This window comes from Oncorhynchus gorbuscha, linkage group LG16 (assembly GCF_021184085.1).
Source record: "Oncorhynchus gorbuscha isolate QuinsamMale2020 ecotype Even-year linkage group LG16, OgorEven_v1.0, whole genome shotgun sequence".
Classification (NCBI taxonomy): Eukaryota; Metazoa; Chordata; class Actinopteri; order Salmoniformes; family Salmonidae; genus Oncorhynchus; species Oncorhynchus gorbuscha.
In genome coordinates, this window is record NC_060188.1 from 81,299,957 (window position 1) to 81,315,008 (window position 15,052).

The following is a 15,052-nucleotide window of genomic DNA, read 5'->3' on the forward strand; positions in this document are numbered from 1 at the left end:
CTGTTCTGCCTTACTATTATTCGACCATGCTGGTCATTTATGAACATTTGAACATCTTGGCCATGTTCTGTTATAATCTCCACCCGGCACAGCCAGAAGACGACTGGCCACCCCACATATGCTCTCTCTAATTCTCTCTTTCTTTCTCTCTCTCGGTGGACCTGAGCCCTAGGACCATGCCCCAGGACTACCTGACATGATGACTCCTTGCTGTCCCCAGTCCACCTGACTGTGCTGCTGCTCCAGTTTAAACTGTTCTGCCTTATTATTATTCGACCATGCTGGTCATTTATGAACATTTGAACATCTAGGCCATGTTCTGTTATAATCTCCACCCGGCCAGCCAGAACAGGACTGGCCACCCCACATAGCCTGGTTCCTCTCTAGGTTTCTTCCTAGGTTTTGGCCTTTCTAGGGAGTTTTTCCTAGCCACCGTGCTTCTACACCTGCATTGCTTGCTGTTTGGGGTTTTAGGCTCGGTTTCTGTACAGCACTTTGAGATATCAGCTGATGTACGAAGGGCTATATAAATAAATTTGATTTGATTTGATTGGATTTGCTTTGACCGTCTAAATCTGCTGTACAGATCTGTTACAAGTCTTGGAGGACCTTCTAGGCGTTCCCAGTGTAGCGTGGACAGCATACCCTCTTGTCGGCTGATAATTCTCGTTGACACTTCGTCGGAGAAAATGGCGGCTGGAGTGAGACAGGAGCTTGCACAACTTATGAATTCAAGCGGATCTCACAAAGATCTCGCTGGAAAGTATGTATTGGCCAAGATAGATGAAAATATATGTGCGTGGAGATATACATTACTTTAGACCTGAGTGTGACGTTTACAGTGAATTATGAAAGTGTCAATGAGCAGCCCGCCGATGCTAGTTATGCTAGCTAGCAATAGCTATTAGCATCACACTGCGGCTAGCATTGGTTAGACGTTTTACCGGTACTGTATGTATCTAACGTTATCTACCGGTATGTTAGCTAATGTTAATTATCAGCAAGCTAGCTAGACAGTGTCTGGATAAAATGATTGCCAAATATATTGTGTTGTCAACAGTGTGCACTAGTCAATTAGCTACAGTTTAGTTTATTAACGTCAGCTAGCTATGGCTTTTGGTAATGTAGATGGCTAGCTAAATATAGCTAGCTAACTGTAGTTGGCTTTTGATTTGATGTGTGTATTGATTTGCATTTGGTATTGCAGGCTTGCTATTCCATTTCCATTGTAATTGAAAATAATGGTAAATTCTCAAGTCATGAATATAATTTTTCATTTAAGATAGCTAGCTAGCTAATACACCCCTTGTTTAATCAATTGTAGATATCGACAGATTCTGGAGAAGGCCATCCAATTTACAGATGCAGAACAATTGGAATCATTAAAAGCATTCGTCGAAGCAAGTACGTATCCTGTATAAAGTACAGGGTGGAATAAATCCTGCTTACCATTTACTCACCTGTTACATAAAGTCCCCCTTTTCCTTTGTAATTCCTTTGTACAATCATTACTCATAAATATATAGGATATACAGTAAGGATATACATTACTGTATATCCTTTCTAACTAATCCTCTCCTGTCCTGCAGTGGTCAATGAGAATGTCAGCTTAGTGATCTCTAGACAGCTGCTGACAGACTTCTGCACAAACATACCCAGTCTTCCTGACAGCACAGCCAAGTCAGTTTACCACTTCACACTAGAGAAGATACAGCCCAGGGTCATCTCATTTGAAGAACAGGTGAGTACTGTGTTCATTGCACACACCTGGTTTCCCAGATCTAGCCTAGAGACTGGTTTGAAATAAATAACACAAATGTCTACCCTATGTTTAAATCCCATGTCTACCCCCAGGTGGCCTCCATCAGACAGCACTTATCCACCATCTATGAGAAGGAGGAGGACTGGAGAAACGCTGCTCAGGTTCTAGTGGGCATTCCTCTGGAGACAGGACAGAAGTAAGTCAACTTACTCCAGTGTTTCCCCAATATAATGTTGCGCGACTCGCCGGGAGTGTACAATTTGGTTCTAGCTGAGCACTAACACGTCTGATTCAACTTATAAACCCTCTTGTCCTCTTGGTTAGGCAGTACAACGTAGACTATAAGTTGGACACGTACCTGAAGATCGCCCGTCTGTACCTGGAGGATGATGACCCTGTTCAGGCTGAGGCCTACATCAACAGAGCCTCTCTGCTCCAGAACGAGTCCACCAACGAACAGCTACAGGTCCACTACAAAGTGTGCTACGCCAGAGTGTTGGACTACAGGAGGAAGTTTATCGAGGCTGCACAGCGGTACAACGAGCTCTCTTACAAGTCCATCGTCCACGAGACAGAGCGTCTAGAGGCCCTGAAGCACGCTCTTCATTGCACCATCCTGGCATCAGCAGGTACCTGCCACTGGTTTGTCTATTGTCTTTCACAACATTGAGTAAGGCGTGTAGTCAAAGCAGCTCTAACTGTGTCGTTGCTTTTTTGGCTCCAGTTTTTTGTTACACTATATTTGGACTGCAAGGTATTAACAGTAAAGTTCACTCTCTCTCTTCCTTCTCTCTTCTCCCTCCCTCTCTCCTCTTTCTCTCCAGGCCAGCAGCGCTCCCGTATGTTAGCCACCCTGTTTAAAGACGAGCGCTGTCAGCAGCTGGCGGCCTACGGCATCCTAGAGAAGATGTACCTGGACCGCATAATCAGGGGGAACCAGCTGCAGGAGTTTGCTGCCATGCTTATGCCCCACCAGAAAGCCACCACTGGGGATGGTCAGTCTCCCAACTCATCCTCTCCATAGTCCCTAGTTATTTAATTGATTGTGTAATGAGAAAAATGCTCTGCTGCATTACTGTGGGATTCTGTTTTTAGGCTCCAGCATATTGGACAGAGCTGTTATTGAACACAACCTGCTGTCTGCTAGCAAACTTTACAACAACATCACGTTTGAAGAGCTTGGGGCGCTTCTGGAGATCCCTCCCGCTAAGGTAAGATGGATTCCAACATACAAGACTCAGTAGCACTTTCACAGGTGTATGTTTTTTTCCCGGGGGGAAAATTCCTCAAGACGTTAAGTATCTGATGGAGAAAATCACTTTTCAGGGAAAGAGTTCGGGATGTAATTTATGATGAATGTAGCGTTTGAGGGCATAACCAACACCTTTAGTATGAGAGGTTGAAGTAAAAAAAAAAAAAAACGATTTATAGTATTTTCACAGGCATGCAGTATTTATCCCAAAATATAAACAGAATAATATTTTGTGGTCCGTTATTATGAAAGTTGAAGTGTCAGTTTTAAAGCAGCAGCATTACCTAGAAGGCTTGTATTTTGAATATACATGTTGTTGTGCAGGATGATTATCTCCATGATGAGGTCCCTGGTTACAGATGCAGTCTGGTAGGGAACATAATCACTACTTTACTAATGAATGGGGTGTGAAACCAAAAATACACAACTAAAATACAGTGAAATAAAGCCTTGTTGGCTCTCTCTCTCGCAACTTCTTGGTTGAAGATAGAGGTAATCAGAATGGAATGTGCACTCCCCTTATAATACCAGCTAAATGCTGTGGCTGATGTTTTTGTTAACATAAAGGGTGTTCTTGTAATTCCTAAAGACTCATATTGTGTCATATTTAGGGAAGTAGGTTACTTCGGGTAGTGGGATTGGGGATACATTACTCATAACCATGTGAAATTGTACTCTTATTTGATGATCAAGTTGATAAGGGGCACCTAGGTAAGACATTGATCTGTAATTTATTGTTTCTGTGGTAAGTAGTAAATTAGGTTTCTACTAAAAACAAACCTTGTACTGTACAAATAAATAGCCTGTGTTGCAATGATAGGAAAGCTGTTGAGATTGTTAAAGTTGAATGATACAGGCATTAGAAGGTATTAGTATTTCTGTTCTATCATCATGGAACAGTGCCAACTGAATTCCACCCTATTGTATATTTAGTTTATTCTTATTACCCAGTCATTTATTGCATGCATATCTTATATCCCACAGTATGTTTCAAGTACAGAACGTTTCTGTTGCTATTCTCCCCAGTATGACCTTTTCAACTCTGCTGAATTGAAAATATTAGTTAGCTATGTGAACTACTCATTGGTTTGTGTGTTAGTGCACTAGGTTACAACATCTAAATAAAGAGTAAACCTATGAGATATTTGTTGAAAGATTGTGAACTGCATGTCTGATTACAATGGACTTAGTGTACATATTGAATTGAAAAGTGGGATGGTGTTAGTCGATTATAACGGGAGTGAGACGCTACACTACAGTTCTCCATTGGGCTGGGTTAGACCAAAAGACATTGTAATTTGTAGGTAATACATACATTTACTGCTGACGCATAAAGGTAACTGCCAAAATAAAGGAAACGACAACTTTAAGGGCATTGGGAATAGATTCTACAAGTGTCTGGAACTCTATTGAAGGGATGCGACACCAGTCTTCCATGAGAAATTCCATAATTTGGTGTTTTGTTGATGGTGGTGGAAAACACTGTCTTGTTGCCACTTCAGAACCTCCCATAAGTGTTCAATTAGATTGAAATCTGGTGACTGACACACGCACACAATTTAAACCCCTATGCTCCTTTGGGAACCTGCTTTCAATGTCACTGAGATCTATTCTAGCCATGGTATACATGACCCTAAGCATGATTGGAAGTTAATTTCTTAATTATTTAAGGAAACGTGTGTGGAAACACCTGCTTTCAATATATACTGAACCAAATATAAACACCACATGTAAAGTGTTGGTCCCATGTTTCATGAGATGAAATAAAAGATCCCAGAAATGTTCCATACGCACAAAGCTCAGATGTTCTGTACACATTTGTTTATATCCGTGTTAGTGAGCATTTCTCCTTTACCAAGATAATCCATCCACCTGACAGGTGTGACATAATCAAGAAGCTGATTAAACAGCATGATCATTACACAGGTGCACCTTGTTCTGGGGACAATAAAAGGCCACTCTAAAATGTGCAGTTTTGTCACACAGCACAATGCCACAGATGTCTCAAGTTTTGATTGAGCGTGCAATTGGCATGCTGACTGCAGGAATGTCCACCAGAGCTGTTGGCAGAGAATTGAATGTTAATTTTTCTACCATAAGCCGCCCCCAACGGCATTTTAGAGAATTTGGCAGTACGTCTGACCCGGCTCACAACCGCAGACCACGTGTAACCACGCCAGCCCAGGACCTCCACTTCCGGCTTCTTCACCTGCGGGATTGTCTGAGACCAGCCACCCGGACAGCTGATGAAACTGAGGAGTATTTCTGTCTGTAATAAAGCTCATTTTGTGGGGGGAAAAATCATTCTGTTTGGCTGGGCCTGGCTCCCCAGTGGGTGGGCCTATGCCCACTCATGGCTGTGCCTGTCAGGTGTGAAAGATGTAGATTATATGAACTGTAACTCGGTAAAATCGTTGAAATTGTTGCATGTTGCGTTTTTAAATTTTTTGTTCAATATACTTAATTTACTCAAATGTTTCCTGTATTTTGGCAGTTACCTGTACATGTTGGCTGTATTGTGAAATATTACAGTAGTTATGTACACAGACTAACTAGCACTTAACAACACTTGTCGTATTGGCCTGAAATGAATCTGACCATGTTTCACTGGCCTGATCCAGAAACAACCCCTAGTACCTACCACTACCCACTTCATGGGGACCTGAAAGGATTGTACCATAAGCCAGTGATTCTCAACTGAAGGGTTGTGACCCAAATTTGGGTCGATTGGTCAGGGGTGTCTGAGTAAAAAGAAAAACTAAAACCAGGTAGAAGGTGTGTAGAAATTATCATGAACCTGCATTTAACAAAATATAAGTTGATTTCAATATTTAATTATTGACAACAAAAAAGGTGGGAATGTTGTTCCCTTATCATATAATTGCTACATTTACTATCAATATAGCATAAAAATACAAACATTCAGATTGTATTTTGAACCTCAAAAAATTGGGTCAAGACTGAAACAACCTGATTCAATTTGGGTCCCGAAGAAAAACCAAACACTACTTAGCAGTATGGCTAATAGCACATGAGGCTACGGTTGTTTCTGGACAGGGCTGTTAACTTGTTACTGACATGTTCCTATGTGTAGTTGGTAGTATAGTGTGTGTGCCATGGTGATGCCAGTGAACTATCCCTGTGTGTCTGTTCCTGTCCCCAGGCTGAGAAGATCGCCTCCCAGATGATAACAGAGGGACGCATGAACGGCTTTATTGACCAGATAGACGGAATCGTCCACTTTGAGAGTGAGTACTTAGCCGTTAGCTGTGCATGGACTCCTCTATTTACAGAAGGCTATGCCCACTGCTCAGTTAGCTCTAGGAGGATGAAGGGCCTGGTTCCTCTTGGTTAATTCCTGTCAGCGTAAGATTCCATGGTTCCTTTTTAAGTTTCTGCTTTTCTAGCTAATGTAATCCTATGCTTTTTAAAAATGTTATTATTAAAATGTGTTATTTATTTTCAAATAGATACCTAACCCTCTTTCTCCCTTCCTCTCTGTCTCTCAGCACGGGAGCCCCTGCCCACCTGGGACAAGCAGATCCAGTCTCTATGTTTTCAGGTGAACAACCTGCTGGAAAAGATCACTGCTGCTGCTCCTGAATGGACAGCCCAGGCCATGGAGGCTCAGATGACCCAGTAGACTGACTGACAACCCCTGGCCTGGAACACTCCACATGACCATCCACACCAGGCACACCCCCTGGCCTGGAACACTCCACATGACCACCCACACCAGGCACACCCACTGGCCTAGGACATCTCACATGATCACCCACACCAGGCACACCCCCTGGCCTGGGACATCTCACATGACCACCCACACCAGGCACACCCACTGGCCTAGGACATTTCACATGATCACCCACACCAGGCACACCCACTGGCCTAGGACATCTCACATGACCACCCACACCAGGGCACACCTGGCCTGGAATACCCCACACACCAGGGCACATCTCACATGGCACCCTACTCCCTATTCACTATGGAGGGTGCGATTTTGGCTGGGTGGCTGGGCTAAGTGCAAAGTTTTGTAAGATCGTACTGTACTGAAGACTGCAAACACGAAATTGTTCAGTTGAAACCAGCTGAAGCCAAATTCTGTTGTATTTTGGCAGGGGTTAATAGAGCTTAGCCGAGTGCCCGTCTTAGTAGTGGTAGGGGAAACACTGGCCACTCCTCCCCACATTCTCTCACTCTCTCTCTCACTGTCTTGCCCAGTTAAGTGTGAGACATGTTCCAATCTGGTACTTCTCTAGCATGTTTCTCAGAAGAAGGCTGCTGTATATTATGCTTGGAGTTTACCATTCATCTTTCTAGGACTAATAAATGGATACTTGAATCCATAGGCTCATCAAGTTACCAGTGGTTGCAATCTCATATATACTTTGATTTAATGTAATACAAACCAGAGAACGCAAACACTGATGTCCCACGACGAAGGTGTTAGTGATTCTATTTGAAATGTGAAAGACACACAGGCCATGCCTACCGCCACTTAATTTGTTGCTGTATTCTTGTACAATGATTTTGTTACATTCTGTTTGGAAACATTTTGTCAGACCTGGAGTGCAACTTCAACAAAGAGATGAATAAATCAAAAAATAAGTCAGTGTACATGTTTTATTTCTTCAGAAAAGCTCTTTTTCATCACTGTTTGTGTTTCAGCCATGGTTTATACTGTTGAATTTGCCGTATCTGACTTCTTCAACAAGGTCCATGTTTGACAATAAGTATCTTCTTCCTGGTTTCTCTGCAAGAGGAAAAATGAATTGTAATTTCCTTCGACCCTGTCAGTATAAATGACATCGTACTCTCACCAGTTTGATTGGAATCAGCAGGATAGAGATAGTCAGCTTATAGATGATGACTTGCATATAGTAATCAGGTAACATAAGGTTTTACAACTAGATTTAACCATGTACTTTCCATCTCCCGTCCCTCTTTATAATCAGCATACAGGATCCAAACAACTCCTTTTATAACAACAATGACTGATAGTGTTTCTTTGTTGTACCTTACGGTGTCACACAACACACACTCGTTGGTGTAAGTGACTCCGTTGGATCCACACACAGGCTCAAAGTGGAAGGGACAGCCAGGCTGCTGATAGTTGTAGCACGCTGGCTAAAGGAAAGATGTTTAAGTGTTGTGAGCTTTGTCTTTCCGCCCAGTTTTAATTCATTTGAATGGACCATTATGATCAGTTACACAAGAAAAACTAGTTAACTCTTTGTGTCAAAATATGAATAACTGGATACATTACCTTCTTAAAATTTGCCCCCTGCACATCTGTTGGACAAAACATTGTCATTGATAGTGACACAACATTAACAATACATACTAAAAGTACATTTCAATGGTGAAGAAGTATGCTTACTTGAGAGGCAAGATATGATGAGAAGAAGGAAAAAAGTAGGTTTTCCAGGCATATTGGCAACTGCAGTAGTTCGCTACAGTGAGTGTTTCTCCTAGTAATACATGTCTATATACTCTTAGTGTTTTGGGAAACTTCAATGACCTCATTTCTGGCCAAAGTCCCCCTTCGGTTCTATTGACAGTGACACACACATTTTTGTCTCTAGTCTTAAAACAACATGTCAAACAGTAGCACCATGCAGACATCCAAGCTCTTGTGAAGACCAATGTTGAACATTACTATTGTTACAACCACACTCCCTGTTCATTCATTCATTCAGCTAGCTGTTATGATGTCTCTTCAAGGCAATATTCAGAAGGACAAACAATAGTTTTGTACTTATTGAGAATGATCATGTCAGGGGGACACAAATCACACACAACAGAGGGGAACATTTCAAACAGACCTGCATGGTATAGGGCTCCGTTTGACAAGTCAATGATTCATTTATCTCTAATGGGCTCTCTACAGCTTCATCCTGTCCACACGTGTTTCCCATAGTTTCTCACTGACTTTATCTGGATGACAAACCATGAGTAGCTAGTAGTCCTAATAGTAATCATTACCAGGTTAACCAATACATGTGTTCAGTGCTTCACCCTGGCCCGAGGTGTGTTGGAGTTATGTTGATGCTCAGAATATCTTTTACTGATGATATCCACTTTCTAGGAATTACTGAATGATCAAGCCACAATGTATGTCCCATTTTAGCATTTCTATATCATTCATATTAACAAATCGGCAAAAATGACATTTATTGCTATGTATTTCCTACATCAAGAAAATATAATTCAAATGTAAAAACGTATTCAGGATACCGGAATTGGATCTCAGATGTTTTTCTTCAGATCTCTGACGCCATCTAGAGGAAAATAGACATGAATACCACAACACACTTTTTCATTTTGGTTTTTGCCTGAAACACTTGACCTACTCTACTGTACAACGTTGACCCATACCACAAAGTACTAAAATGACTCACTGTCTTACACTTATAGTCAAATATTACTAAAGCTATGTAATCAGGTACCACTACAGTTTCCACAGAACTACGGGATATTCAGTTTATTGCTCTGTGAAACATTAACAGACTTGTAGTTGTACCTTAGCTCAGAAGATCCCCTGCTCCTTACGTAGATCTATGTCTCTTTTCAGCTGACAGGTAGAGCACAGCTGACACCACAAGATGGCACAGAAGTCCCCACACAGGGAGACACCAAACCAAACAAGACGCTTAGTCCAGGTCAGGGGAGAGACAGGGAGAGCGTCATCATACATACACCAGAGCCTTTCCATCTGATTAGAATGTTTCATGTGACAGAATAACAGACCTAGAGCAGCCTATGACTGTTAGAGTATAAGCTAAGTGAAAGGAACTCACCCTAATGTTGTGTCTGGTGCGGTACATGGTGCGCATGTCCATGGAAGAACCACACAGACAACACTCATCCATATCACTGGCGACAGAGCAGCACAGACATGGGAAGCACCAATAACCACAACAAGGAGGGAGGGAGTCAATGAGAGAGGGGAACCATCAATTGAATATGGCAATTTGTTGTTTACTGGAATGTGCTGTTTTTTCACTTCAAACGCAAATGCCACAATTGAACCTGACTCTAACCTTTAAAGGACAGGAGGCTGAGACTAACAGCATCGGTGTCAACACTACATAGAAAGCCTTGTTACTGCACAACAGTGTCCTCATCAGCTTACATAAAGAACACCTTTGCATAGACAGTATTGCGTGCATATGGTACTGTGGGTGTACTGTGTACATGTGATAGTGATCAGTAGAAGTTACCTCTCCCTACTACAGCGACTGTGTCCTGGGCCTTCTACTTTGGTAGAAGATGCAAATCACTCCATTTGTTTGTATTGAAATGCAGAATCAAATGGATTATTCTTTCAGCTAGTGTAAGAAATGAATCCACTGGTGCCAAAATGGTCTGATTGTGATATTAAAATGTATATACTGTATATACCATAGATATAAAATGTATTAATATGTAGTAATATGTAGTATACATAGTACTTCACAAATAAGTCAATACAATAGGTCATGTGATTCTATGCTTTATAATGTTATCAACGTTAGTACTGCTATGTAACCACACTCAGTGTCTGGGTTCAAATATTTACTGAACAAAAATATAAAAGCCACATGCAGCAATTTAAAAGATTTTACTGAGTTACAGTTCATTCAATTCACCTGTGTAATTATTGATCATGCTGTTTATTCAACTTCTTGATATGCCACACCTGTCAGGTGGATGGATTATCTGGCAAAGGATAAATGCTCACTAACAGGGATGTAAAGAAATTTGTGCACAACAATGGAGAGAAATAAGCTTTTTATTCTTATGGAACATTTCTGGGATCTTTTATTTCAGCTCATGAAACATGGGACCAACATTTCACATGGTGCGTTTATATTTTTGTTCAGTAAAGTTAAGAGATTCATTACTGTCCACTATTCCATTTTCCTATCAGAGTTGTGTTTCCGTCCAGTTGACTTGTTGCAAATAAAAGTCTGTGCATAAATACATAGTGCACATAAAAATAACTTTTGAGGGTAAATTCCCATGTACCGAATAAAAAATACAAGTTAAATGGGTTTCCATGGCATTTTCAACTCTAGCCCTACTGTCACTAAAACTGTTAAGTAAGTATAGCTTTTGTGCCCACTCTGGTATGGGCACGTGCTCTCTAGCCAACAGCTACAGTTAAGGTATAGCCTACTACATGATGAGATTACTATAGACAAAAGTGCAAGATTGTTTTTATTGGTCAAATGGCAGCCAAGCATCGATCATCATGCCACCAGAATAAGAACCTCAATCCCTGTGCACTTTCACCACCCTTTAAAGTTCATCTTAATTTATATAATCTGTAACCTAATTAAACTGCATGGTTTCCCATTATGTTGTGACATTTTGATCCGACATGTAGGCTACTTTACTGGCATAAAAAGGCTAGATGGAAACCAATATCAAGGCATTTTGAAGATGCTGGAATTATATTTTAAATTAAGGTGCGCATGCCTATAATATTTTGTCACGCCCTGACCTTAGAGAGCCGTTTTATTTCTCTATTTGGTTAGGTCAAGGTGTGATGTGGGGTGGGGTGGGCATTCTATGTTTTGTTGTCTATGTTTCTTTATTTCTATGTTTTGGCCGGGTATGGTTCTCAATCAGGGACAGCTGTCTATCGTTGTCTCTGATTGGGAATCATACTTAGGTAGCCCTTTTTCCCCTCCTTTCAGTGTGGGTAGTTGACTTTGTTAGTGGCACTATAGCCTGCTTAAGCTTCACGGTCGTTTTGTTGGCGACATTAGAAATAAAGTAATGTACGCTCACCACGCTGCACTTTGGTCCACTTCTTACGCCGCCCGTGACATATTTAGGTTATATTGAAGTGTTAGGTTCACAAGGAATAGCTCGGGAATTGGAGAGATGTGTAAGATTTCTTGAATAACTGGGCCTGCCAGGAGTATTTGTATTTATTAAGGATACCTTGGGTGCAGCAACATTAAAGCAGGGTGGCAGGGTAGCCTTGTGGTTAGAGCGATGGTCGAGTAACCGGAAGGTTGCAAGTCCAAATCCCCGAGCTGACAAGGTACAAATCTGTTGTTCTGCCCCTGAACAGTTCCTAGGCTGTCATTGAAAATAATAATTTGTTCTTAACTGACTTGCCTAGTTAAATAAAGGTAATAATAATATACAGTTTAAAATATTACATTACATTTCATAACACTTTTCACAACACATTAAGTGTGTTCCCACAGGCCACTACTCTACTATCACATATCTACAATTCAAGGTCCATGTGTGCACATGTGTAGAGTGTGTGTCATCATTTGCACAGTTGAAGTTGGAAATTTACATACACCTTAGCCAAATACATGTAAACTCAGTTTTTCACAATTCCTAACATTTAATCCTAGTAAAAATTCCCTGTTTTAGGTCAGTTAGGATCACCACTTTATTTTAAGAATGTGAAATGTCAGAATCTTAGTAGAGAGAATGATTTATTTCAGCTTTTATTTCTTTCATCACATTCCCAGTGGGTCAGAAGTTTACATACACTCAATTAGTATTTGGCAGCATTGCCTTTAAATTGTTGAACTTGGGTCAAACGTTTCAGGTAGCATTCCACAACCTTCCCACAATAAGTTGGGTGAATTTTGGCCCATTCAGCCTGATGTAACTGAGTCAGGTGTGTAAGGCCTCCTTGCTCGCACACGCAGTTCTGCCCACAAATGTTCTATAGGATTGAGGTCAGGGCTTTGTGATGGCCACTCCAATACCTTGACTTTGTTGTCCTTTAGCCATTTTGCCACAACTTTGGAAGTATGTTTGGGGTCATTGTCCATTCGGAAGACCCATTTGCGAACAAGATTTAACTTCCTGACTGATGTCTTGAGATGTTGCTTCAATATATCCACCTAATTTTTTCATCCACATGGTGCCATCTATTTTGTGAAGTGCACCAGTCCCTCCTGCAGCAAAGCACCCCCACAACATGATGCTGCCACCCCCGTGCTTCATGGTTGGAATGGTGTTCCTCAGCTTGCAAGCCTCCCCCTTTTCCTCCAAACATAACGATGGATATTATGGCTAAACATTTCTATTCTTGTTTCATCAGACCAGAGGATATTTCTGCAAAAAGTACAATCTTTGCTCCCATGTGCAGTGGCAAACCTTTTTTATGGCGGTGTTGGAGCAGTGGCTTATTCCTTGCTGAGCAGCCTTTCAGGTTATGTCGATATAGGACTTGTTTTTACTGTGGATATAGATACTTTTGTACCTTTTTCCTCCAGCATCTTCACAAGGTCGTTTGCTGTTGTTCTAGGATTGATTTGCACTTTTGCACTAACGTAAGTTCATCTCAAGGAGACAGAATGCGTCTCCTCCCTGAGTGGTATGACGGCTGCGTGGTCCCATGGTGTTCATACTTGTGTACTATTGTTTGTACAGATGAACGTGGTACCTTCAGGCGTTTGGAAATTGCTCCCAAAGATGAATCAGACTTGTGGAGGTCTACAATTTTTCTTCTGAGGTTTTGGCTGATTTCTCCGTTGATTTTCCCATGATGTCTAGCAAAGAGGCACTGAGTTTGAAGGTAGGCCTTGAAATACATCCACAGGTACACCTCCAATTGACTCAAATTATATCAATTAGCCTATCAGAAGGTTCTAAAGCCATGACATCATTTTCTGGAATTTTCCAAGCTGTTTAAAAGCACAATCAACTTAGTTTCTGTAAACTTCTGACCCACTGGAATTGTGATGTAGTGAAATAATCTGTCTGTGAACAATTGTTGGAAAAATTACTTGTCATGCACAAAGTAGATGTCCTAACCGACTTGCCAAAACTATAGTTTGTTAACAAGAAATTTGTGGAGTGGTTGAAAAACAAGTTTTAACGACTCCAACCTAAGTGTATGTAAACTTTCGACTTCATTTATATGTGTTTCTGTGTCCGTATGTGTGTCTCTTCACAGTCCCTGGTTTTCCATAAGTTGTATTTTTATCTGCTTTTAAAATCGGACTCTACTGCTTGGATCAGTTACCTGACGTGGAATAGAGTTACATGTAGCCATGGCTCTATGTAGCACTGTGTGTCTCTCATAGTCTGTTCTGGACTTGGGGACTGTGAAGAGACCTCTTGTGGAATGTTCTTGTTGGGTATGCATGGGTGTCCGAGCTGTGTGCTGGTAGTTTAAACAGACAGCTCGGTACATTCCGCATGTCAACACTTCTTACAAAACAAGTAGTGATTAAGTCAATCTTTCCTCCACTTTGAGCCATGAGAGATTGACCTGCATATATCAATAGTAAAGATTAAAACAGTTAAGGGGCCTAGACAGCTGCCCTGGGGAATTCCTAATTCTACCTGGATTATGTTAGAAAGGCTTCCATTAAATAACTCTGTTTTCTGTTAGACAGGTAACTATTTATCCACAATATAGCAAGGGTGTAAAGCCATAACACATACATTTTTCCATCAGCAGACTATGATCGATAATGTCAAAAGCCACACTGAAATCTAAGAAAAAAGCTATTATTAGCAATTTCTCGGAGACAATCAGCAGCCATTTGTGTAAGTGAAGTGCTTGTTGAATGTCCTTCCCTTTACTAAGGGTTGGTAACAGGCTGATTGGTCGGCTATTTGAGCCAGTAAAGGGGGTTTTACTATTCTTGAGTAGCGGAAATACGTTTCTTCCCTCCAGGCCTGGGTCACACACTTTCTAGTAGGGTTAGATGGAAGATATGGTAAATAGGAGTGGCAATATCGTCCACTATTATCCTCAGTAATTTTCCATCAACGTTGTCAGACCGCAGTGGCTTGTCATTGTTGATAGACAACAATAATTTTTTCACCTCTTCCACACTCACTTTATAGAATTAAAAATTACAAGGCTTGTCTTTCATAATTTTATCAGTTATACTTCAACGTTTAGTGTCAGTGTTTGTTGCCTAAGTTTGCTAATCTTCCCAATTAAAAATGTAATTCAAGTAATTGGTCATATCAGTGGGTTTTGTGATGAATGAGCCATTTGATTAATTGAATGATGGAGCTGAGTTTGCCTTTTTGCCCAAATTTTCATTTAA

At 41.0% G+C, this 15,052-nt stretch overlaps 2 protein-coding genes across 3 annotated transcripts; one reads left to right on the forward strand and one right to left on the reverse strand.

Annotated features, from left to right (window-relative positions):
* Positions 1–610: 610 nt before the first annotated feature.
* Positions 611–7,629, forward strand: LOC123999194 (COP9 signalosome complex subunit 4-like). 2 transcript variants are annotated; one of them, XM_046304722.1, is made up of 10 exons: positions 611–763; positions 1,325–1,404; positions 1,590–1,741; positions 1,855–1,958; positions 2,087–2,391; positions 2,587–2,757; positions 2,858–2,973; positions 3,339–3,383; positions 6,178–6,262; positions 6,524–7,629. In XM_046304722.1, the coding sequence occupies exons 1-10, from the start codon at positions 690–692 to the stop codon at positions 6,655–6,657; spliced, it is 1,266 nt and encodes a 421-aa protein (XP_046160678.1). In that variant the 5' UTR covers positions 611–689; the 3' UTR covers positions 6,658–7,629. The 2 variants fall into 2 exon arrangements, with proteins under 2 accessions (XP_046160678.1, XP_046160679.1); XM_046304723.1 differs by lacking the exon at positions 3,339–3,383.
* Positions 7,627–8,540, reverse strand: LOC123999195 (trypsin inhibitor ClTI-1-like). Its single transcript, XM_046304724.1, has 4 exons — positions 8,398–8,540; positions 8,284–8,309; positions 8,035–8,144; positions 7,627–7,770 (listed from the first exon to the last, which is right to left on the reverse strand). Exons 1-4 carry the CDS (start codon positions 8,447–8,449, stop codon positions 7,725–7,727), a joined length of 234 nt encoding a protein of 77 aa, XP_046160680.1. The 5' UTR covers positions 8,450–8,540; the 3' UTR covers positions 7,627–7,724.
* Positions 8,541–15,052: the final 6,512 nt, after the last annotated feature.